The sequence below is a fragment of the Nicotiana tomentosiformis genome, chromosome 7 (genome assembly GCF_000390325.3).
Source record: "Nicotiana tomentosiformis chromosome 7, ASM39032v3, whole genome shotgun sequence".
Taxonomy (NCBI): domain Eukaryota; kingdom Viridiplantae; phylum Streptophyta; class Magnoliopsida; order Solanales; family Solanaceae; genus Nicotiana; species Nicotiana tomentosiformis.
This window is the reverse complement of record NC_090818.1, coordinates 70,225,175-70,252,280: the sequence shown is the minus strand read 5'-3', so window position 1 is coordinate 70,252,280 and position 27,106 is coordinate 70,225,175. Positions and strand designations below refer to the sequence as shown.

The 27,106-nt window shown below is 37.9% G+C and overlaps 2 protein-coding genes across 2 annotated transcripts; one reads left to right on the top strand and one right to left on the bottom strand.

Annotated features, from left to right (window-relative positions):
• Positions 1-3,110: 3,110 nt before the first annotated feature.
• Positions 3,111-9,407, top strand: LOC104113235 (ubiquitin-activating enzyme E1 1-like). The gene is made up of 7 exons (XM_009623347.4): positions 3,111-3,289; positions 3,423-3,766; positions 4,492-4,709; positions 5,718-6,512; positions 6,934-7,802; positions 7,892-8,324; positions 8,617-9,407. Exons 2-7 carry the CDS (start codon positions 3,436-3,438, stop codon positions 9,211-9,213), a joined length of 3,243 nt encoding a protein of 1,080 aa, XP_009621642.1. The 5' UTR covers positions 3,111-3,289; positions 3,423-3,435; the 3' UTR covers positions 9,214-9,407.
• Positions 9,408-11,195: 1,788 nt separating this feature from the next.
• On the bottom strand, positions 11,196-12,965 carry LOC104113236 (protein NODULATION SIGNALING PATHWAY 2-like). The gene has a single exon (XM_070181655.1). The coding sequence runs from the start codon at positions 12,868-12,870 to the stop codon at positions 11,338-11,340; it is 1,533 nt and encodes a 510-aa protein (XP_070037756.1). The 5' UTR covers positions 12,871-12,965; the 3' UTR covers positions 11,196-11,337.
• Between the last annotated feature and the right edge of the window lie 14,141 nt (positions 12,966-27,106).

The following is a 27,106-nucleotide window of genomic DNA, read 5'->3' as shown; positions in this document are numbered from 1 at the left end:
TACATGTATATCAACAGAGTATATGATTACTCTAGAATATTGCTACAACTATCTGTGACTATACTACTGTACCAAAACATTAAAGGATGTAATAAAAGTATGAGAAAATTACATGCTCGCATTGCAAGCTAAATATTCGCAAAGCAACTTGCTCATTCCGTATACTAATAGGGTATATAGTTGTATGGGGTCATTCCAACAATTGCCTATAACTATAAAAACTATTACATAATACACATAATCTATGTCCATCGGTAAAAAATAATTTCAGCACTGCAAATCATGTTCATATAAATAATTTCAGAATAGAATTCACTTAAAAATGCAGCTAAAACAACCAAAAAAATATTCAAACTACCATATGATACCAATATGGCATATAACTATACCAACATGGTATACAGTTTTATTGGTTAATCCCTGGCAACTATATGACTATACTACTATTACATAACACGCATGCATAAAGAGAGAATAAAAAAATAGTGTACCGCATATTAATATAATGGAGTAAAGTATTTTAAGATATTGTACTATATTACTATTATTAAAAAAAAATCAAATAGTGTACCAATTAAATGCAACTAATACAATCAAAAAATGATTCAACTAGCATATGATACCAATATTGTATATAGCTATACTAATAGGATATATAGTTGTACGGGTCATTCCAACAACTGCATATAAATATAAAAATTATTACATAATATACAAAATCTATGTCCATAGGTACAAGAAAGTCCAACACAACAAAACATGATCATATAAATTATTTCATAATAGAATTCACTTAAAAATGTACCTAAAACAACCAAAAAAAATATTTCAACTACTATATGATACCAATATGACATATAATTATACCAATAGGGTATACAGTTCTACTAATTAATTTCAGGCAACATATGACTATACTACTATTACATAATACATATGCATAAAGAGAAAAATTAAAAAATTAGTGTACCCATATTAATATAATAATGTATTTCAAGATATTATACTATAATACTATTATATAAATAAACACATAAAGAAAAAATCAAAATGATTACATAATATACATGCATAAAGAAAAATTTAAAAAATTCAAGATACTGTACTATTCTACTATTACTAAAGAAAAATCAAATAGTGTACCAATTAAATATAGCTAATACAACCAAAAAATGTTCCAACTTGCATATGATACTAGTATAGTATATAGCTATACCAACAGGGTATACAATTGTACGCAGAGAGTTTAAAAAAGATTTTTTAAATTCAATTATTAAACTGAAATAATATAAACTGTCAATAAAAATTTCAAAAAATTCTAAAAGGACCTAATTGTAAGAGTATACCATTACATTATATAGTATACTATAATAGTATATCATTGGAATGAACTGTATACCAAAATGGTATATAGTATATCATTTTGGTATACCCAGTTCAACGCAATAAATTATACACTATTGAATTAACCAAAATGGTATATAATATGTTATTTTGGTATATAGAGGATTGGTTCATTCCTTCAAAAAAATTAGTAGTATATTATTGTAGTTAATTATATACTCTTGAATTAATTATTGTATACCAATACAGTATACAATATACTATTTTGATATATAGCACAAATCTGTCTTCTTTGCTACACATAGTAAGCTGCTATGTGTAGTCTAAGAATACATTGAAATCTGAATGAAAATGTTTCATATTTGAAAATGTAGACAACAATTGGATAAAAATTAGGACAATCTTTTTGAAATTATGGTATGCATAACTGGGAGTATGGGTGTACATGGACTAGGTTGGTTCGTTTTTTACTAAAACCAAACCAAGCCGTTTATATCGATTTGGATTGGTTCGATTTTGTCGGATTTTTTGGCTTTTTTTGTTACATGAATAATATATCAATCTTACTTTGTTAAAATTTTTAGCATATCATTTTGGTATACAATATAAATTCTTCTTCACCAGTTTAACACAATAAATTAATATGTTATTTTGGTATATAGTAAAAATTAGTTTTCTTTGCTAGTTCAACTCAATTTCAATCTAAATTTTAAAAATCTACTCCAAATTTCTACTAAATTAACTCAAACTGCAGCCACAACCTCATATCAAATATTTTAAAGAAAAAATTTAAAAAACATGAGAACTCCGTTGAAAAGTTGAAAAAGAACTCAATAAAAATTTTAAAAAAATCAAAAAGGACCAAATTATAATAGTATACTGTTACATTATATAGTATACCGTTGTAATAAACTGTATACCACAACAGTATATAGTATATCATTTTGGTATACAGTACAAATTCTTCTTCACCAGTTCAACTCAACTTTAACCCAATTTAAAAATTTACTGCAAAATCTCCACCAAATTCACTCAATGTTTAGCTAGAGCCTTCAATTAACATTTCAAACAAACCTAGGAAAAATGAGATCAAAATAACTACAAACTCAACAAACTCAATATATGAGTTTCAAGCTTCAAGTCCATCAATGGTAGATTTGACTTTTTCAAGAAAAAGAAAAAGACAAAAAGGGAAAAGATAAATTATGTCAAAGGACAAAAAAAAAATTAAAGAAAAGAAGAGTCGAGGAAAATAAAATTTCTTAAAAAAAAGTTTCTTGGCATACGTTGAAATAAAACTCAGTATTAGCTAATTTACTTTCTACATATGCTATTAAATGTGTGAGCATAAACATTGATGGATATCTTTTTTTTTTTAAAAATAAATAAATAATAATATCCTTTTATTTTCTCCAAACTCATATATTTTTATAATATTCTATATTATTTAATAAATATTATATTATATTATTTTTTAATTAGTATTATTATGATAAATGATGAAAAATATTTAAAAAATGTGATGCACTTAAAAGATATAAAAAGGTGCATGAAAGAATCTATGGGATAATGAGGTTTCATGCTAAACAATGGGAAAGTAAGAATGGGTAGAGCGGGTAAAATAATTGTGCCGCATAGGTATAAAATGTAAAAGAAATGAACATGGGTAGATATGGGTAATTGTTTTGTCTTCTATGGGTATATAGCATAATTTACCCTTTTTCTTTTATATAGAAATCCAAAAGCCCAAACGAACAACATCCTTTTTCGGCCCACCCAACACAATCTTTCTCCCATTTTTCGTTATCGTCGAAACGAACCCACTCACACCCCTCCACTCTCTAAGCTCAAATCACCCCCCGTCCCCCCACAACCCTCACACAAACCCTAATCATCACACGCATCTCTCGCTTCCCTTAACTCCCTTCATATTCTCCAGATTCTGGTACCTTCTCTAATACACTTATCTTCCTTATCTCTTACAAGTTCTTCAATTTTCGTATGATTTTATAATTTCTTTAATTTCTTGTGAATTATCTGTTGATTAATTTGATTTGTGAAATGGTTGAATCGAGCAGTTCACAGCACTTTATGCTTCCTGTGAAGAGGACAGTTGAAGTCGGAGGAGAAAACGACGACGTTTCAGTGGATCCTTTGACGAAGAAGCACAAGGCCACCGCCGCCGCTTCTGGTGATTCATCGACGGTGACTATGGGAGGTACTGGTTCTGCTACTACTGGTGATGTTAACACTAACGGCAACGCGACTAACGGCAAATCTCCGATCGATGCGCGTAACTCTCCTGATATCGATGAGGATCTTCACAGCCGTCAACTCGCCGTTTATGGCCGTGAAACTATGCGTCGACTTTTTGCATCTAATGTACTCGTCTCTGGCTTGCAAGGCCTTGGCGCTGAAATCGGTATAATTTTTTTCCTGTATTTATTCTTTTTCTTTCTTTTGCTATTTACTGTGCTAGAATTGCTATTTCCTTTTCTTCTTTGTAAAGTTTTCATTTCCAATTTTTCACGCTTGAAATTTGTGCGCACTCTTGATAATCTTTTTTAAATATAATGTTCCAGAGAGATTATTAGTGATCATTCTTTTTTCCATATTTCATTTTTGTTTATTTTATTACTCCCTCCGTGTTTCGTGTTGAAACGGCAGGGAAATGTTTTTTGAAACCAGTGTTCTTATGCATTGCCAGCATTTGTGTGATATAAAAAAACTACCACAACATTTGTGTGGCTATAAAAGCTTCTTATTAAGTGTAAAATGGGAGGTATAAAGTTAACTCTTTCGAAGTATAGAAGGATGTCATTCTTTTTGGAACGTACTAATAAGGAAATAGTGTTACATAAACATGAGTAGTTTTTATACAAATAATTTAGTATTGGAATGAAATAGGCCTGGATAGAGGAGTGGATGATGTACAATAAAAAAACAGTAGGATGGATTATGATGCCTTTTTGATTATTAATATATGTTTTGTATGCGCTCTTTTAATGACCTACTTTTTACATTTTTGAGATATTGATAATAAGAGGAATACTTGATTACGAGTTCTCAGTGTGCTGAATATGACAACTATTCTGAACACTTTCTGTTTAAGTTTTTCATATAATGTAACTGTGTTTCGTGTTGCAGCAAAGAACCTTATTCTTGCGGGTGTGAAATCCGTTACTTTGCACGACGAAGGAAATGTGGAATTGTGGGATCTATCTAGCAATTTTATTTTTACAGAGGAGGATGTTGGGAAGAATAGGGCACTTGCTTCTATCCAGAAGTTGCAAGAGCTAAACAATGCTGTCATTATCTCTACTTTGACGGATGCTTTGACTAAAGAACAACTCTCCAATTTTCAGGCAAGTACATGTGTCTGATGTTATTGATTCGTACTATTACGCAGATTTTTCATTTCTGAATGCCTTACTGACTGTACAGGTATTGTAATGTTGATATAGTAGTTTCAAAACATTCCCAAACTCTATTTGGGGTCGCAAATATAAATTGTCTACATCCATTGTGCTTTATTATGGCCCATCTTATTCCACTACTCAATAATTATCTTTTAGGAAAAAATAGGAGCTCTAAATCTCACACTTATCCTTGCATTGGCATACGAGTCTCTAACCAAACAGAGATCTAATTTTAATATAATTATAGTTAAACCAAGTTGTGGTTGATTTCCATGTAATAGTGATAATGGTTAAGATCTTATAGAACAGAAATGACCGGTGTTTTGGTTAATTTGGAAGTGCCAATCGTTAGATTTTCCATTGGAAAAGTGACAATTTTTTGAATTTTGCCAAGACAGAAATGACCTAGGACCTGATTAATTGTGTAAAGAAAATATCTCCAGTTTATTTGTCTTCTAGTCACTTTTTCAAGGCTAAAAACTCTTGTGAATTTTACCTATAAAAAAAAGCTATTAGTGATTTTTTTTAAATAGTTAGTTTAGTTGCAAAAACGATATAGCCATTTACAACCAAACAGAGATCTGATTTAAATATCATAATAGTTAAACTAGATAGAATTGCTTTCCACGTACACTGTTACAGTGATAATGGTTAAGATTACATAAAATACAAGTGACCTGTGTTCGCATTTATTGTGGAAAGCGACAGTCATTAAGATTTTTCAGGGACGAATTATCTTAACTATGTCAATGGCAATTTATTTGAGGATGTCTCCTACTGTTTGGGCGGTGAAGTATTTTGTACAATGTTAGCAATTGGTGTTATTAGTTATGTTTCTTATTGTCAGTGATATGAACATAACAGAGTTAATTTTTTTAGATGCGATAATTATTTAACTAATACTGTGGCATGGTTGTGGGGGAAATGACATCCTTATTGCTATATCCTTGGCAGGCTGTTGTATTTACAGATATCAGCTTAGAGAAGGCAGTTGAATTTGATGATTACTGTCATAAGCACCAGCCTCCAATTGCTTTCATCAAAGCTGAAGTTCGAGGCCTTTTTGGTAGCGTGTTTTGTGACTTTGGCCCTGAATTTACAGTTGCTGATGTTGATGGTGAGGATCCCCACACAGGAATAATTGCGTCTATTAGCAATGACAACCCTGCTCTTGTGGGGTGTATTGATGATGAGAGGCTCGAGTTTCAGGACGGGGACTTGGTTATATTTTCTGAAGTGCGGGGCATGACAGAACTGAATGATGGGAAGCCTAGAAAAATAAAAAATGCGAGGCCATATTCATTTACTATTGAAGAGGACACTTCAAATTATGCAGCATATGAAAGAGGGGGTATTGTCACTCAGGTCAAGGAACCTAAAGTGTTAAAATTCAAGCCACTGCGAGAAGCAATTAAGGATCCTGGTGACTTTCTTCTGAGTGACTTCTCTAAGTTTGACCGCCCACCTATTTTACACTTGGCCTTCCAGGCACTAGATAGGTTTGTGTCTGAATCAGGACGTTTCCCTCTTGCTGGATCTGAGGAAGATGCTCAGAGGCTAATATCATTTGTGACTGACCTGAACAATAGTCTCTCTGATGGAAAACTAGAGGAGATTGACCAGAAACTTCTTCGGAATTTTGCATTCGGTGCAAGGGCTGTGCTAAACCCAATGGCTGCTATGTTTGGTGGTATTGTTGGGCAAGAAGTTGTGAAGGCTTGCTCTGGGAAGTTCCATCCACTTTACCAGGTCAGTAAATGAATTGTTATAATCGATCTGCAAATCTAGTGTGACAAAAGGACCTTTAAATCTCTTGCAGTTTTTGGTCGGGATGATCTATTTTAAATTGTAGCTGCCTTGCTTGAATAAGTTCATAGTAGATTATAGATTTGTAACACAATTAGATTGGAGTGCAATGGAACTCTATCTCAACATTTTGTTGCCTCTGAAGCCTGATCTTGTGGATATGAAATGATTTTGTCTTCTCGATTGTCAATCTTGGTATCCCGTGTATCTTTGGCACTGTGATAACTGTTCCTTGAGCTCCAAATATTTGGATTAAATTAGTTTGTGATGCTGCATATAGCCTTATATTGTTATTTATGTTTGCTCTTTGATAGACTTGGAATGTTCTGTCACTAAACCATTTCCTTTTCATTTGTTGCGTCAGTTTTTCTACTTTGACTCTGTTGAATCTCTTCCAACCGCACCCTTGGATCCAAATGATTTGAAGCCCTTGAATAGTCGTTATGATGCTCAAATCTCAGTCTTTGGAAACAAGCTACAGAAGAAGCTGGAAGAGGCAAAAGCTTTTGTTGTTGGGTCTGGTGCGCTTGGGTGTGAGTTCTTGAAGAATTTAGCTCTCATGGGGGTTTGTTGTGGTGATAAAGGGAAGCTAACAATTACAGATGATGATGTCATTGAGAAGAGCAATCTTAGTAGACAATTTCTCTTCCGTGACTGGAACATTGGGCAAGCCAAGTCTACTGTTGCTGCTGCAGCTGCTTCTTTGATCAATCCTCGCATTCACATTGAAGCACTGCAAAACCGTGCAAGCCCTGAAACAGAAAGTGTATTCGATGATACATTCTGGGAGAATTTGAGTGTTGTGATCAATGCACTCGATAATGTGAATGCCAGGCTTTACATTGATCAGAGATGTTTGTATTTTCAAAAACCATTATTGGAGTCTGGAACCCTGGGTGCCAAGTGCAACACTCAGATGGTAATTCCTCACCTTACAGAGAATTATGGTGCGTCGAGGGATCCACCAGAAAAACAGGCACCTATGTGTACAGTTCACTCTTTCCCACACAACATCGACCATTGCTTAACATGGGCACGGTCAGAATTTGAGGGTTTGCTTGAGAAGACGCCAACTGAGGTTAATGCTTATCTGATCAATCCTAGTGACTACATATCTGCTATGCAAAAGGCTGGTGATGCACAGGCCAGGGACACTTTGGATCGTGTTCTTGAATGCCTCGACAAGGAGAGATGTGATACATTTCAAGACTGCATAACTTGGGCTCGCCTGAGGTATGACCATCTAAAAACCAACTAAACTTTTACCCTTTTGAGCAGCTTTTTGATATATGCTTTTAACCACTTGCTTTTCCTGGAACCAGGTTTGAAGATTACTTTGCAGACCGTGTGAAGCAGTTGACATTTACTTTTCCTGAGGAGGCTACTACTAGTAGTGGTGCCCCATTTTGGTCTGCACCAAAGCGTTTCCCTCGGCCATTGCAATTTTCTGTTGACGATGCCAGTCACCTTCAGTTTCTACTGGCAGCCTCAATATTACGAGCAGAAACATTTGGCATACTCATTCCAGATTGGGTTAAGTCTCCTCAAAAGTTAGCTGAAGCTGTTGATAAAGTGATTGTCCCCGATTTCCAGCCAAAGAAAGATGTGAAGATTGTGACAGATGAGAAAGCAACCAGCATGGCGGCTTCATCCATTGATGATGCTGCAGTCATTAATGAGTTGGTGATGAAGCTGGAAACGTGTCGTCAGGAATTGCCTTCAGGTTACAAGATGAACCCCATTCAATTTGAGAAGGTACACACACTCTCTCTCTTGCATGTTGCATATGTTAGAGGCATCTTGGGAATGCGATCATTTGATACCGTAAATATGTTTTCGGGGAGGAAACAAGGAAAAGGATCTGAGGTGTATATACAGCCTTGTGCCTAACTTAAACTCTTAAAGAACCACATGATGTTTTAACAGACATTGTACGAGGAAGATATTGAAATTCTCACCTCTATTTGGTGATAGATGTTCAATTTATAATCATGTGTCTATTTATTTCTTCCATCTGCTCTTCCAACTAAGCTCTTTGAATGTACAGGACGATGACACCAACTATCATATGGACCTTATCGCTGGACTTGCAAACATGAGGGCTAGAAACTATAGCATCCCTGAAGTGGATAAACTGAAGGCCAAATTCATAGCAGGGAGAATCATTCCAGCTATTGCTACTTCCACTGCTATGGCCACAGGTCTTGTTTGTCTAGAGCTTTATAAGGTTTTGGATGGAGGTCATAAGGTGGAGGATTATCGCAACACTTTCGCCAACTTGGCTCTTCCTTTATTTTCCATGGCTGAACCAGTTCCACCAAAGGTGGTCAAACATCAAGACATGAACTGGACTGTGTGGGACAGGTGGATTTTGAAAGATAATCCAACTTTGAGGGAGCTTCTTCAGTGGCTTCAAAACAAAGGTCTGAACGCTTATAGCATCTCTTATGGGAGCTGCTTACTTTATAACAGCATGTTCCCTAAGCATAAAGAGCGGATGGATCGGAAGTTGGTAGATCTGGCCAGGGAAGTGGCCAAGGCAGATTTGCCTCCATACAGGAAACATTTTGATGTGGTAGTGGCTTGTGAGGATGAGGAAGATAACGATGTTGATATCCCTCAAATGTCCATTTACTTCAGGTAGATTGTTTGTTCTATCTTGTAACCACTCACAAGAATAGCCTAAAAATCTTAGGTTACAGTTTATTTTCTTCATGCTGCCTTTGGTCTTTCTTGTTGCAGAGCTAGATATTTTCTTTTCTGTACTAGCTTGCTTACAAAGTCGGAACCTACATTGGTTGAGTCGTAAAAAAATGATGACTATTATGACTTTTAGTATCTGATTTGTGACATGTCCCCATTTTCTTGCTCAACTATTTGAAGAAAAGTATTTGATCTTTGAAGAAAAATTGTTGATGTTGGATGGTGGATTCGAAGTTATGACATCCATGAGCTTCGTTTCAGGAATATCTAAATTGCTGCTGTGATATCTGCATTGCAAACTCGGTTAAGTGAACTTTTTGGTGGTTTGAGCCTGAGTTGCTGATCTGATGTGATATGATTAAAAATTAAAAACTAAAAAGAAAAGGAAAAAAGAGTACAAAACCATGGCAAGATGTGAAAACAAAACATAAAACTAATGGTGCTGATTTATTTTGCAAATTAATTATATAATACGTCTTAGAGTTTGTAGAGCGGTAATCTTAATTGTTTGATTGAAACTGCGTAGCATGTTGACCTCGAGAAAGGGTAACAACCACAAGGGTTTCATGTGTTAAAGAATTTGAAGGTTAACTGATGCATGTATTCAATCCCAAGGGTTCGTGGTGGGATGGATAAAATATTTCTAAAATATTTCTGTAGAGAGCCTCTATTTATTACCTTAAATCAGAGGTATCAAGTTAGATATATGAAAATAAAAAACCATCCTGGTAGGAATTCATATAGTTGATCCCAACTTGTTTGGGACTAACTAAGGCATAGTTGTAAAGAGCCCTATCCATCACGAGGTGTTTTCCCTTTAATGGGCGCGTATTACACTAATGCTGGACCCAATATTCATATGTTGGACACTAATGCTGGACCCAATATTCATATGTTGATAATCGATCGTTGATAATCCCATTCTTTCTGGCATTTCCCCCTCTTTGGGTTGGCATTTTAATTTTGGAAGAAAATCACTTCAAATCGGCTTTGACCACTTCAAGATAATACTACTGACTGCGTGTGAAAGTCAAAAAACAACTAGTTCATTATAATTACTTTATAAATCTCAACTTAAGTCGTCTTATCAGAAAAAAAAAAGAATAAAAAAGGAAAAAAAGGAGAAGTAAAAAGAAGGAAAGAAAGAAAGAAAGAAAGAAAAAAAAGAAAAAAAGAAAAAAAGAAGGAAAAATAGATATCCATTTAAATCTTTACATCACTTGTGTTTTGTATGTAAGACCTGGCAGCCCGTTTCAATCTTTTTGTTGATTAGCGTTTATTGTTAATTGTTGATACCAATACCGTTCTTTTTGTTCGGAGCAGATTACCTATACTATTTGGCGTTTGCTTCAATGTTTCTCACAATAGTGTGAATATGTTTAGTTTTGAACAACCTTTACCCCAAAGTGAGATTTTCCAGCGCTAGTTCGATTTAGTCGGGCCTTAGATATCGGTTGGAAAACAAAAAAAAAGTTCCCTCCGTTTCAATTTATGTGAACCTATTTTCTTTTCAGTCCGTGCCAAAAAGAATGACCCCTTTTCCTATTTGGAAACAATTTACCTTTATGCAATGATTTATAGCCACACAAAATATATGTGCCTCATTTTACACCACAAGTTCAAAAGTCTTCTCTCTTTTCTTAAACTCCGCGCCCAATCAAATGGGTTCATATAAATTGAAACGGAGGGAGTAATATATAATTGTCATTTACAACTCTCGTCTGTAATAATATATACAACGTAAATACACTAGACACTAGACAGACTAATATTAGTATGGCTCTGTACACTCACTTCAGAGAACACAATAAAAATAATGGTAAAGAAAACGACGCAGAGAAAGAGTTGTAGTGTCTCTATGTCGTTTGCTGCTATTGTTTTCTTCTGCGCCAAGCTAGAATTTTAGTTACTGGTTCAGTAGAATTTTAGAATTCAGTTGTTTTGGCCTAAATCCTGTATTTGTTTTATGAAATCCACTAAATATGTGTAAATAATTTATCTAGAACCCACTAAACTACCTTTTCTAGAATCCAACACCATATACTTAAATTCTGAATCCCTGAATCTACATCCAAGTTGAAACTCTCACCAATGGTGTCCCTTTCCATTCCAAGACCATTTCATGTTGCCTTTGTTCTTCAATCCTCACATTTAATGGAGTTTCTCTTTCATTGACCAATACCTTGGCTTGTAACAAGTTCTCTTTGCTTATTTTCTTGCCTTGCAATCCAGTTTCTCCACAAGAATCAGAAGTACTTGTCATCTCTTCCCAGTTGTGAAACCAAGAAAATGAGCAGACTTGAGGTGCTAGAAAAAGGGATTCCATGGCAAGTCTTGCTTCTGCAAGATAAGCTGGAAAATACAACTCCAACGACTCGAAAATCAACTGGTAATATATCAAATTCTTGTTGAAGAATCCAGAGAAAGTATTAGTATTGTGACTATTGTCCATTGCTTCTCCATCACCAAAAGTGACAAGTCCTCTGTGAGTTGAAGAATTGGCTAGTAACAATTCCTTAGCTAGTTTTAGAAATTCCAAGGCATGGATTCTGCACTTTGTTTTTCCCATGTGTGGGAGTCTAAACATACAATTGAAAACCAACCATTCATTCCTTTTTTTCATTCTTCTCATTTCACCTGCCAACTCTTCAACTGTCATCTCCTCAATTTGTAATCTTAGGCCAAAAGGCTTTGCATAATCAAGAAGTCTTCTTTTTATCTCCTCAAATCTCCACTGATCACTGGTTGATTCTTCCTCTGTTTTCTTTATGGATGTTAATTTCAAAGCCTTTCTTCTTTGACACATGGCTTCAATAATTGGAGGCCATTGAATCCCTTCTCCCATGTCAAAATCCACTATGTGAATAGTTTCTGCATCATCTGGAATGGATTCCATTATTGCTGAGTTAGCAGCAAAATGAGCAAATTTCCCTATTGGGAAAATCTGGTAGAAAGCCTTAAATGCTACTTCAAGATTCTTGCTTGATTCTTGTTTTAAGTAATCTTCTTGATCTGCTATCCGCGAGAACAAATTGGATGCAACGCGTTCCAACGATTCGCCTAAAGGATTTATTTTTCCTTTTATGCTTCTTATGATCACTTCTGATAGTTCCTTGTGACCATTTTCCATGGCCTCTCCATAAGCTGCTAATAAATGATGAAGGCTCATTTGAGTATCCATTTCTTTACTATTTCCTGGAATTACAAGTGAAATGGCACTATTTGTCAATGGTATTGCAATTGAGGGCTCACTGGATACTCCTGAAATAGCAGGACTCCATAAATCTCCATCCTTTTGCATCTCACAAGAGATTGAGATATTCATATTTTCATTTCCTTCACTTTCACTATCATTTAACCATATGCAAACATCATCAAACTCCAAATCATCCATCGAAAGATCAGTAAAAACATCATCAGGAAAAAGGGATGTGAAGTCTGAGAAGGTAATCCCAGAGGAGTCTTGATCCTTGGAGTTGATTGAAGAATCAGAAACACCATACTTATGACTTTCATAGGGATCAATTTGGATAGCACAAAATTCAGTTTGAGGGAAAGTGGAAGACCATGAGTTGTGAAGAAGCTCTGATTGCATCATCTTCTTGATGAAAGAAAGTTTCTTTTTTAGGTTAGTGTTTCACTGTTTGTTCTGAATGATTGGTGTAGGTATATATAATAGCCTGGAGGAAATTTTTAAGTAATTTCTTTTAAGAATAATTCTCAAATGAGAAGTCCAAACATTTGAAATTCCAAATTGGAGACAAGAAATCTAAAAAATATGAGCTTTACATAATAAAGAAGGGAAAAAGTCAGGATTTGCCATTTTATTATGAAGTAGCTTAATTTGTACGTTTTTTTGGGCCATTTATACCCTTGTCATTAACAAATCGTCTCGTGTTTACCATTAACTTTAATGGAGCTCTAGCATAGTTTGAGCGTATTCCATTAGACACAATACTTGGTAAAAAGGTGCAAATTTAAAGCTATACTTTTGACTATGGTTTAATATTAAAATTTTTATATTTGAGGTTGGAGATCTGCTAGGATCAAGACCAAATACGAGATGATTTACTAACTACAAAGATATAATAATCTCAACACGGAAGGTAAAATTAAGATGGTTCGTCAAGGGGTACCCCAAATTATACCTTTTTCCCTTTAAAGAATTCTCATTTTCTTAAAAAACCAAAAAAATACAGACAAAAGACTAATAAACTGTTTGTACAGAGTTTCTTCCATTAAAGTTCCATGTTGAGTCATCTTCATTTCTTGGAGTGTTCTAGGTTATTTTTATATTCCAAGTTATTTTAATTGCATGTCATATCAGTAATCACTAATAACAATTATCAATGCTTTTCATATTGCCACAATTTTGTCCTGAATGTATTAAATAACAATTTGTATAATAGACCACAAGTCTTCTTCAGATTGAAAGAACAACAAATGGATTGATTAAGGATTAGGACTCATATTGTTATTCTGACTATTTACTACAAATACAGAACAGCAGCTTTTGCTTCATTCACAAGCTGATTTATTTTATTTACAAAATTGTTAAATCATTACTGAAAGTTGACATAATGTCACTATTGATAATATTATTGTCAAGAATAAATCCAGATTAGTGACACAGTCTTGATTTCACTCTCTCTTGCATTCAGCATCACTAGTGCAGGACAAATCATTCACCACATTAAATATTTTTCAAAGGTCTGGTATTTTTCTAAACAACAATAATGCTTCCTTTTTTTCTATTTTTCCTTTTTTTTTTTTTTTTTTTTTTTTGGTCTTGATATGTCTTACGCACACTTATCATTGGCATCTGGCGTTGTCCCTTGGGTTCAATTATGCTTTAAAACTTACTGAATGAATTAAAATAAGTTTCTTGATTGAGGGGGTGTTAAGCCCGTGAGAAGTGGATGTTACGTATGAAAATATATGGTGCATGTTTTCTACTTTAGATCATGTTGATTTTGTACAAATTTCTAGGATTTTTACTTTTTCTCATAACTTAGCTGAATTTTCAATTTCTTTGGTTCATGAAGTCTCTTGGGAAATGATGTTCTCAAATTGGATTGTAAAAGATGCTGCACACTTTTTGGACATGTTGTAAGTTTTAATGCACAAATAACAATATAATACAATATAGACTTGTAGTATGAATCAGACAAATTAAAAGGCCTTTCAAATTCTTGAATTTCTGGACAAAACATGAAACTTTCTTGAACTTGGCAAAGCAGCATTGGCAGATAGAGGTCCACGTGAGCTCTTTCATCAAATTTCAGCACAAATTGAAGGCAGTGAAACATGCTTTAAGAAGCTGGAACAAGGCAACCTTTGGAGATATATTCCAGGAGATTGCAACCCTAGAGGAGATTATAAAAGTTCATGAGATTCAGTTTGAGCTCAATCCTTTTCAACTGAATACAGAAAAGTTACATACGGTGCAAGCTGACCTGACTAGACATTTAGCTATTGAGGAAGAGTTCTAGAGATAAAAGGCTAACATGTCCTGGTTCAAGGATGGTGATAGGAACACAAAGTTTTTTCATGACCATGTGATGACGTCCAAAACACAATTCGATAAGAAATATGCTACGGTCGTATGCAATATAATTTACCCAATTATGAGTCGGGGTCGAATCCCACAGGGAGCTATGAAGCGTTCTAGTCGACTCAATCACTAAATAATCTAAGTTGAACAAAAAGGACAAATATACTTGAATTTTGTGGATATTAACTAATGAATTAGATTCGACTAACTAACAACAAACTAAACTAGAAGTCGAGAATAACTTAAGAAATTTGTAGATGATAAAAAGCCTAAGGTAGAGAATCCCCCAATTGCCGGGCTAATATTGAGTGAAATCCTGAAACTTTATTTGGCATTATTCTATCAACCTTGGACCTAAAGTTGTTCGCTAGAGTTTCCCAACTACCAACGATACCATTCTTGAAATATTTTCCCCAAAATAATTAAGATAATAAACTCGTCCAATTCTAGGTCACAGTCGAATCATGATGTCCCCATAACAATTCTAAATCGGGTTAAGTAATTTCTTAATTCAGCCCGAAGTACTGTTGATTGACTGACCCAACCTTGTCAACCTTTCCCAAGAATAACAAAATATAGGTCATCAACAATTGCGAGCTCAAACAATTGAATTCATTAAAACCGCAGACAAACAAATAGAATAAGTATCAACGATTCTGGAATATTTATTCAAAACCACCCAACAACGGGTTCATCAATACCCTAGATAGAGAATTTAGCTACTCATGTTTATACTAAAAAAATATAATGACTATTCTCAAAACAATCTCCATAAGAAACGAAATATAAGAAAAGTTGAGAGAAACTCTTCAAATCTTCGATTAGGATGGTTTTTGGACTTTTCCAAGCCTTTACTTGCTTCGAAAGTAATGTTCTCTTCTTTCTAGGTCGAGATAGTGGTTGGGGAGGCGAAAAAAGCTTTTATATCGTGTAAAATTTGCTCTAAAGACCAAAATATCCTTATAATTTCCGCCCCAAAAATTCTGCTCGCGCCCCAGGCTTGCGCCGTGCGCTCGACATTTAACCTTATCCAGATGAGCACACACTGAGCGCATATTAGAGGAAAAATGCGATGTTTTTGCACTTTGTCATTTTCTCCAATTTGAGCATATTTTCGTCCAAAAAATTCAAAATTCCTTCAATTCTTCTTTCAACTCCCTATCAACCAAAGAGCATCAATTAGGCACATTTTTGGTGAGTTTTAACCACTAAACTATTCAAGAACACTTGAGAATGAGGTTAAACTACTATCAAAATATAGAGAATTATGCCAAATATCACTACCCCACACTTACGCTTTTGCTCGTCCTCTAAGCAAAGAAGAGAAATGGTTCAATCATAACACATAAGCAATCAAAACCAATTCAAAACTTCTCAACAAGCGGATTCCGATGAGATCAACCATGAAATTTAGAGATCCTTTCTTTTACTCATACTCACACATTGAAAATCAAAACCTCGTGATCACATAAATTTCATTGTACCTCACAAGCAAAGAAGTGCCCAAAAACTCATACACCATGTAATTAATCACATAATAATGGGGCAATTAGCAATCAACAGCTCTCACACTCAGCAATAAGTTTCACATGCACATGAAACAGTACCATAAGCTTGCCCATTTTGTCGCTATCCACTAATGTACGCATCTCAAGTAAAAATTAAGTAGGACTTTTCTATGGTTGTGATGTAGGCTCAAGGACATGTAGGATAATATGGGCAACAATGACTCAACTACCTATGGCACTACCATCACATGATACTTAAGTACATTTCCTCTTCTTCTTCGTTTTGTTTTTTGTATATCATTCTCCCTTTCTAAATTATACACCAAAGCCAAGAACCTCCCAACATCACCATATATTGTCAAGCTATTGATAATAGTAGTCCAAATATAACCATCTTTGTATAATAACTTCAAAACTAACAATGCCTCCTTGATGCACCCCTTACCTTGCATACATATCTCTTAAGGATGTGCATATCTTCAATAATTTTCTAGGCATGTTCATAAAATTCACACTTTAGTTACACATCAACAACGAAAGATCTGTTATTAACACTGCTTCTATTTTGCACTAAAAAGAACGATTGACAACCCTTTTCTTTTGTTTCTTACACTACTTTCTTCACGTATTAAGTACTTTCACAATATTCAAATGACGTGTGCCATTAGGTAATAGAGTAAGAATTTATGCAATTAACTTCACGGGCTAAGGGGCATCATTAGGCTATCAAAAAAAGAAGGTGAACATGTCATTAGGCACAAAGGGGTTATCTAGGGATAGTTTATAATTATAGGTAGGTCAATTTAGGCTCGTGTGGCTAGACAAAGATGGCCTACAATCATTTCCTAACTTGAGAACATCCTCAGATTTCGCCTTAAACAACAAATCGTGAAAGTTCTAGACTGAAATGTGAACATGAAAATGCTCAATTAGAACTCACCACTCTATGTACATGGAATTCATAGTTCACTCAATTTCAACCTTCAATACGAAAGCATGAACTCAAAAAGAAAATTCAAGCATACCCGGTGACTCTCAGAAAAGGCTGCATCAAGTCTCTGAACTTTCTTTCAAAACTCTTTTTCTTGTTTTTTTAAATTAAAAATGCCCGGTTAAAAAAAAGGCTTCTTGGAAAAGAACCATGACAAAGAAAATCCAAGAAAAATAATAAATTAAAATAAAAATAAATATTTCACAAATATAACAGACTCCCACCCCACACTTATGATCTTGCATTGTCCCCAATGCACATAAATAAAACAAGTAGGGTGTAGAAAACTTTCCTAAACTGTCACATCAGTAGTGGCTACATCCTCTGGCCTCGAGCCAGTAGCAATGTTTCCAAGAGAAGCAGTAGCAACAAAAGTGGTAGCATCGATCACATCTTAGCATAGAATAACGAGGGACATGCGATTAGGAGTGAGAAATTACAGTAGGGGTGAAACCCTGCGTCGCGAGGTCAACGAGCGCTCTAACTCTGCTGCTCCTGTAACTTTCACTACTAATATTATAAATCATAAAAAAATAGTACTTTTTCTTAACTTTTTTTTTCTTCATATATATAAGCTAAAACTAAAACTATGGTTCCTAATTTTTTTTCCTAGAAAAATTAACAACCATTAGAAAGGTTAGAAACTTGGGGTATTTCCCAAGAAGCGCTTTATTTAACGTCGTGGCACAATGTATCACGACCCAATTTTCTCTATAGGCCGTGATGGCGCCTAATGTCTCCGTTAGGCAAGGCAACAATGAACTAACTATGCATTTATTCTTTTTAACAATTTTGAAATAGTTGATTTTTTTTATTAAGTAAGTAAGAGGTGAAAAATTTAATAAAATAAAGTGTAAACAAATATTGGAACATGTGTTGTGAAATAAATTCTCAAAAAGCCATCAAATGTCTACTTAGCATAATTCCAAGACCTGGTGTCACAAGTGTCTGAGCTACTAGTAGAATATACAGAACACTAAACTACTTTCTGAAATGGAGTAGACAGAAAGTAAATACAAAAGAGAGACTTCGAGTGCTGCAGAAAGGACTCGGAAAGCAGCTCACCACTAAGTCTCAGAATATCAGGGGTGCGCGCCGGGATGACTGCCAGATGCACCTGCCTTAGATCCTGCACGATTAGTGCATAAGCGTAGCGTGAGTATATAAACAACATGTACCCAGTAAGTATCCAGTCTAACCTCGAAGAAGTGGTGACGATGGGTCGACATCGACACTTAGTGTGGGCCAATAATAAAATACAGAAATTCTAAACATGTATGGAATATGGAAATAATAATAATAACACAATAACAAGCAGTGAATAAATGGTTCCTTAACTGATAATAAATTCCAAAATCCCTAGCAGACACTACTAATCCCAAATCAATTTCTGTCATTAAATAAATTATAACATCTCAAGCCAGAAACTAATATCAAGTGTAATCAGGCTCCGAGTATTATCACGCACGATTTATGCCGAGGTCGTACGACCCGATCCAAAAATATATTGTGTGCACTGCCGAGGGTCGAACGACACGAGCCATAGATGCATCTATTAAACCATCGAGGTGAACGACCCGATCTCATAAGAATAGAGAAGTTTACCTCGCTCGCGGAAGTACTTGCGACGCGAGAGGACATGGATTTCTTAGAGTTATTAAATATTCTTCAATTCTTTCTCCAATATAAGAAATCTAACTTTGAAGTTTTCAACTTTAAAATCTCTAGTCCCAACTCTATTAAGGATAATTAATGTGCATAACAAACATGACAATGCAATTAAAGCATGGTGTAAACCTAAGACTACCCAGACATCTCATGGAATATAGCTACGCACGGACTCTCTCTACCTAGTGCGTACATAGCTCTCCACAAAAGTAATTCATAACAAAAATACACTTAAGGGGAGGAGTTCTCTCTTGCAAGGTTAGGCAAGAGACTTACCTCGTTCTCAAGCTCACTTCCGGTCCACAAATACGCTCTAAATCCTCAACTTGGTGCCAAATAACCCGAACTAGCCAAATATTATATAAATAAGTCAATATATACTCAAAACTTCATAATTTAACTATCAGGGTAATTACCCACCCCTAATTAGAAGATTTCTAAAATTCACCCCGGGCCCACGTGCCCGATTTCTGGAAAATTTCGAAGATAATTATTACCTATAACCTTACAAACTCAAATATATCATTTTCACCCAATTCCATAATCATTTTCGTGGTTAAATCCCTTTTTTTTTTAAATCAAAACCTATTTTTTTTTTTTAACTAATCCCATATTTTTTATAATTTTACATATTAAAATCTACCCATAATCTATGTATTAAACTTACATTGGGTTGGAATTACATACATTCAACAGCTAGGTGGAAACCTCTCTCTAAGAAGCTCCTAAAATCGCCCAAGAAGTGAAATAAATGAACCAAAATGGCCTAAGTCCTGTCTTAAATGAACCTCACTGCCTCCCAATGGTTCCGCTTTTGCGGAGAATTGGCCGCTTCTGCGGCTCCGCATCTGCGAAAAATGCATCGCAGATGCGGCCTCCCCAGCTGGACTCCTTCCACTTCTGCGGCGCCTTTTTCGCATCTGCGGCCTCGTAGATGCAGTCGAGCTTTCGCCCCTGCCCCTCCAGCTCAAGGCCGCTTCTGCTGACCACTGACCGCTTCTGCGGTCGCGCATCTGCGCCCCCATGTCCACACCTGTGGACTCAGCCCACGCAGCCTAATTTCGCACCTGCGGCCAATCCTTCGCAGGTGAGAATGCATCAGAAGCCCTGTTGCTTCAACAACTTCTTCCAAGTCCAAACGAGTTTCGCGCATCATCCGAATGGCATCCGAGGCCCCCGAGGCTCGTCCAAACATACCTACAAGTTCGAAATCATAAAACGGACCTGCTTGACCTCTCGAAACACGGAAAAAAATACCAAAACTAGGAATCACACTCCAAAACCAAATCGAATCGACTTATGAACTTCAAGTTCTTCCAACTTGCTCTGAACGCGCCGAATCATACTTAAACTACTCGGAATGACACCAAATTTTGCGTGCAAGTCTTAAATCACCATACAGAACTATTCCTAGGATCGGAATGCCAAACGTACCTCGATAACACCAAAACCAACTTCAAAACAAATTTAAAGAACTTGAAAAACCTACAATGTGCCAATTTTCAGTATTAAGCGCCGAAATGCTCCCGGGTCATCCAAAACCCGATCCGAACATACGGCCAAGTCCAAAATTATCATACAAACATGTTGAGACCATCAAATCCCGGTTCCGAGGTTGTTTACTACAAATGTTGACCCAAGTCAAACTTACCCCTTTTAAGCTAATAATAAGGAACTAAGTGTTCCGATTTCAATCCGAACCATTCCAAACCCGAACTAACCATCCCCGCAAGTCATAAAATAGTAAAAGAATATAAGGGGAGTCTTATTTAGGAGAACAGGGTTCTAGAAAGAAAAACGACCAGTCTGGTAATTACATTCTCCACCTCTTAAACAAATATTCGTCCTCGAAGGGGTCTAGAATCATACCTGGAGCATCGAATAAGTGTGGATATCTGCTCCACATATCCTCCTCGGTCTCCCAAGTCGCCTCCTTGACTGGTTGACCCCTCCACTGAGCTTTTATCGCAAAAATCTTCTTGGAAGTCAACTGGCGAACCTGCATGTCAACAATGGCAACTAGCTCCTTCTCATAGCCCAGACTCTCATCTAGCTGAACCGTGTTGTAGTCTATCACATGCGACCTGTCGGAATGATACCTCCGGAGCATAGACACATAAAATACTGGATGAACTCTTGATAGACTGGGAGGCAAAGCAAGCTCATAAGCAACCTCTCCAACTCGTCTCAACACCTCAAATGGACCTATAAACCTTGGGCTCAACTTGCCCTTCTTCCCGAACCTCATGATTCCCTTCATTGGCGAGACCTTCAAGAGAACCTTCTTGCCTACAATAAATGATAAATCACGTGCCTTTTGATCCGCATAACTCTTATGTCTTGACTGTGCTGTGCGAAGTCGCTCCTGAATCAACTTTACCTTTTCCAAGGCATCCTTCACCAAATCAGTGCTATATAACTTAGCCTCGCCGGGCTCAAACCATCCGATGGGCGTACGATATCGCCGACCATATAAAGCCTCAATGGAGCCATCTCGATGTTGGACTGATAAGAGTTGTTGTATGTAAACTCGTCCAAAGGCAAGAATCAATCCCACTACCATCCGAAGTCAATCACACATGCTATGAGCATATCCTCCAAGATTTGAACCGTCCGCTTTGACTGCCCATCGGTCTACGGATGAAAGGCTGTGCTGAGCTCTACCTGGGTCCCCAACTCACTCTGTACTGCCCTCCAGAAATGCGAAGTAAACTGGGGGCCTCTATCTGATATAATGGAAACAGGAACACCGTGCAACCGAACAATATCCTGAATGTAAATCTGGGTTAATCTCTCTGAAGAATACGTGGTCACGACCGGAATGAAGTGTGCCGACTTGGTCAACCTGTCGATAATGACCCAAACTGCATCAAACTTCCGCAAGGTCCGCGACAACCCAACTACGAAGTCCATAGTAATGTGCTCCCATTTCCACTCAGGTATAGTCATCTGCTGGAGTAGGTCACCTGGCCTCTGATGCTCATACTCAACCTGCTGGCAATTTAGGCACCTTGCTATATACTCAACTACATCCTTCTTCATCTGCTGCCACCAATAATGCTGCCTTAGGTCGCGATACATCTTGGTCGCACCTGGATGAATGGAATACCGAGAACTGTGTGCCTCCTCTAAGATTTTCTCCCTCAAGCCATCAATATTAGGAACACATAGGCGACCCTAGAGTCGCAGAACACCATCCTCACCGATAGTGACCTCTTTGGCACTACCCTGTAGTACCGTCTCCCTAAGGACCAATAAGTGTGGATAATCGTATTGGCGAGCCTTGATCTGCTCGAATAGTGAAGACTGGGCGATGATGCATGTAAGAACTCGGCTGGGCTCTGAAATATCCAACCTCACAAGTCTGTTAGCTAAGGACTGAATGTCCAAAGCTAATGGCCTCTCCTCTGCTGAAATGAATGCCAAACTACCCATACTCTCCGCCTTTCTACTCAAGGCATACGCAACCACATTCGCCTTGCCCGAATGATAAAGGATGGTAATATCATAATCTTTTAGTAACTTAAGCCACCTGTGCTGCCTCAAATTGAGATCCCTCTGCTTGAACAAATGCTGCAAGCTACATTGATCGGTGTAAACCTCACAGGACACCCCATAAAGATAATGCCTCCAGATCTTAAGAGCATGAACTATCGCAGTTAACTACAAATTGCACACGGGGTAATTCTTCTCGTGGGGTTTCAGCTGACATGAAGCATATGCAATAAATCACCCTTCCTACATCAATAAACAACCCAGGCTAACGCGTGAAGCGTTGCAATACACAATATATATTCTTGAACCGGAAGGCAACACTAACACCAGTGCTGAAGTCAAGGTGATCTTGAGCTTCTGGAAGATTGCATCGCAATCGTCGGACCATCGGAATGGAGCACCCTTCTGGGTCAATCTAGTCAAAGGTGCTGCAATAGATGAGAAACCCTCCACCAACCGACGATAATAATCTGCTAACCCCAAGAAGCTCCTGATCTGGATCACTGTGGTAGGACGAGGCCAACTATGAACTGCCTCGATCTTCTTGGGATCAACCTTAATACCCCGGCCTGATACAACATGCCCCAAGAATGTCATAGAATCTAACCAAAACTCACACTTGGAGAACTTAGCATATAGCTTCTGTTCCCGCAAGGTCTAAAGCACTACTCTCAAATGCTGCTCGTGCTCCTCCATGCTACGCGAGTAGATCAAAATGTCATCAATGAAGACAATGACAAACGAGTCAATATACGGCCTGAACACCCAGTTCATAAAATCCATAAACGCCGCAGGGGCGTTAGTCAAACCAAAGGACATCACTAGAAACTTATAGTGTCTATATCTAGTCCGGAAAGCCATCTTCGGAACATCTGAATCACGAATCTTCAACTGATGGTACCCTGATATCAAGTCAATCTTAGAGAACACCTTGGCACCCTGTAACTGGTCAAATAAATCATCAATATGTGACAACGAGTACTTGTTCTTAATGGTAACTTTGTTCAACTAGCGGTAATCAATGTACATCTGCATAGTACCATCTTTCTTCTTCACGAATAACACCGGTGCACCCCAAGGCGACACACTCGGTCTGATGATCCCCTTTGCTAGCAACTCCTCAAGCTATTCTTTCAACTCCTTCAACTCTTTTGGAGCCATGTAGTATGGTGGAATAGAGATAGGCTAGGTACTTGGAGCCAAATCAAGACAGAAATCGATATCACAATGTGGTGGTATGCATGGAAGATCAGAAGGAAACGCATCGGAGAACTTTCGAACCACGGGCACTGAATCAATCATCGGGGTCTCCGTAGTAGTATCCTGAACATAAGCTTGATAAGACAAACAACCCTTCTCGACCATGTGTCGATCCTTCAAAAAAGAGATAACCTGACTAGATGCACTGACAGACGAACCTTTCCACTATAATCTAGGAAGATCTGGCATCGCCAGTGTAACCGTCTTGGCATGGCAATCAAGGATGGTATGATATAGAGACAACCAATGCATGCTCAGGATGACCTCAAAGTCGGTCATATCAAGCAATAGAAGATCCGTCCTAGTCTCATAACTATAGAAAGTCACGATACAGGGCTGGTAGATCCAATCCACCACAACAGAATTGCCCACTGGCGTGGACACATATACAGGAGTACCCAAGGACTCACGAGGAACACCTAGGAAATGAGCAAACAAAGATCAAACATATGAATAGGTAGACCCTGGATCAAATAGTACTGAAGCATCCCTACCAAAAACAGAAATAATACCTGTGACCACGACATCTGAGGCCACTGCATCTGGTCTGGCTGGAAAAGCATGGAACCTAGTTGGAGTGCCACCTGCCTGGCCTCCACCTGCTTGACCTCCACCTCTAGGACGACCCCTACCCACCTGCCCTCCGCCTCTGGGCGGTTAGACGGCTGGTACGACAACTGGTGCTGTAATCATAGGCTGATGACCCTACTGTACTGACTTGCCCCGAAGTCTGGGACAAAACCTCTTCATGTGGACAAGATCCCCGCACTCATAACAACCCCTATAAATGGTAGACTGCTGACCTGAAGTCTGACCCTAATGGCCTGAATACCCACTGGTGGAACCCTGAATAGCTGGTGGGCGGTAGAAACTCTCTGGCATGGCGCTTAAATAGGGCCGCACTGGAGAACCTCGAGAAGGCGGCGGTGCTAGATATGCGTGCCTGCTAGACTTACCTCTCCCAAACTGACCTCTGGCCCAAGACGTAGCACCACTGAACCCTCCGGAATAACGAAACCACTTGTCCCTCGGCACCTGCTCTCGGCTCTACTGACGAACACCTTGATCCTCCGAGCTATCTCCAGGACTAGCTCGTAAGAAGTCTCCATCTCAACCTCTCAGGCCATAGTGGCCTGGATACCATAGTGCAACCCCGCAACAAACCTCCGCACTCTCTCTGCATCGGTGGGAAGTATCATAAGTGCATGGCAAGACAACTCAGAGAATATCGCCTCATAGTCGGTCACTGACATCTGACCCTTCTAGAGCTGCTCGAACTGAAACAACAACTTTTCCCTCTTAGAGGGTGGAATATACCTATCCATAAAGATACGTGTGAACTGGACCCAAGTCAAGGGAGGAGAACCTGCTGGTCTACCGAGAAGATATGACTGCCACCATCTTCGGGCCCTGCCCTCTAGCTGAAAGGTGGTAAAGTCCACCCCGTGGGACTCCAATATCCTCATGTTATGAAGTCTGTCCCTGCAACGATCAATAAAGTCCTGGGGGTACTCATGTCGCTCACCTCCAAAGACAAGAGGGTGTAGCCTAGTCCATCTGTCCAATAGCTTTTGCGGCTTGCTGATAGCAGCTGATCTGGGCTCAGGTATAGCTGCTGTAACTGGCTGGGCTCCGCCCATGGGTAGTGCGTCCGGGGTATGATATACGACAACTGCATGCCTAGGAGCCTGAGCGGTAGGGGTCTGTGCTCCCCTTCCCGCCTGAGATGTGGCTGGGTCTGCTGGAAATAAACCAGCCTGAGTCATAGAATCCATGAACCGCAACATACGACCCATGACCTCCTGGAATCCTAGTGCGGGAATGAAATCCGCTGGGGCTGACTCAGCTGCAGGCACCTCGCCCTACTCCTCAATAGTAGGATCCTCCATAGGACCCACTAGTGGCACAACTGGAGCAACTCTAGGACGCCCTCATCCCCTACCATGAGCCGGAGCTTTTCCTCGGTCTATGCCTCAGCCTCTAGCAACAGGGGGAGAAGCTCCTCCATGGTCGGGTACATCCGCCGCACGCGTTCTCACCATTTGTGAGAGAATAAGAGAAAGATACTTAGCAAAACATCAACTGCTCGATAGGAGATGAAGAAAGAGTAGTTTCCTAACACCCTATAGCCTCTCGAAGATAAATACGGATGTCTCCGCAAGACTCTATTAGGCTTGCTCATAACTTGTGAGACCTACATGAACCTAGTGCTCTGATACCATGTTGTCACAACCCAATTTCCCATATAGGCCGTGATGGCACCCAATGTCGCCACTAGGCAAGCCAATCGTGAACTGGCCATGTATTTATTCTTTTTAACAATTTTAAAATAGTTGATTTTTATTTATTACGTAAGTAAGAGGTGAAAAATTTAATAAAATAAAGTGTAAACAAATATAGGAATATGTGTGGTGAAATAAATTCTCAAAAGCCATCACATGTCTACTTAGATTCCAAGACATGGTGTCACAAGTGTATGAGCTACTAGTAGAATATACAAAACACTAAACTACTGTCTGAAATGGAGTAGACAGAAAGTAAATACAAAAGAGAGATTTCGGGTGCTGCAGAACGGACTCGGAAAGCAGCTCACCACTAAGTCTCGGAGTATCAGGTGTACGCACCAGGATGACTACCAGATGCACCCCCCTCATATCCTGCACGATTAGTGCAGAAGTGTAGTATGAGTACATAAATAACATGTACCCAGTAAGTATCCAGTTTAACCTCAAAGAAGTAGTGATGAGGGGTCGACATCGACACTTACTATAGGCGAATAATAAAATGCAGAAATTCTAAACATGTATGGAACATGGAAATAATAATAATAACACAATAACAAGCAGCGAATAATGGTTCCTTAACTCATAAAAAATTCCAAAATCTCTACTAATCCCAAATCAATTTCTGTCATTAAATAAATTATAACATCTCAAGCCATAAACTAATATCAAGTGTAATCAGGCTCCGAGTATTATCACGCACGATTTATGCCGAGGTCGTACGACCCGATCCAAAAATATACTGTGTGCACTGCTGAGGGTCGAACGACACGAGCCATAGATGCATCTATTAAACTATCGAGGCGAACGACCCGATCTCATAAGAATAGAGAAGTTTAACTCGCTCGCGGAAGTACTTGCGACGCGAGAGGACATGGATTTCTCAGAGTTATTAAATATTCTTCAATTCTTTCTCCAATATAAGAAATCTAACTTGGAAGTTTTCAACTTTAAAATCTCTAGTCCCAGCTCTATTAAGGATAATTAATGTGCATAACAAACATGACAGTGCAATTAAAGCATGGTGTAAACCTAAGACTACCCAGACATCTCATGGAATATAGCTACGCACGGAC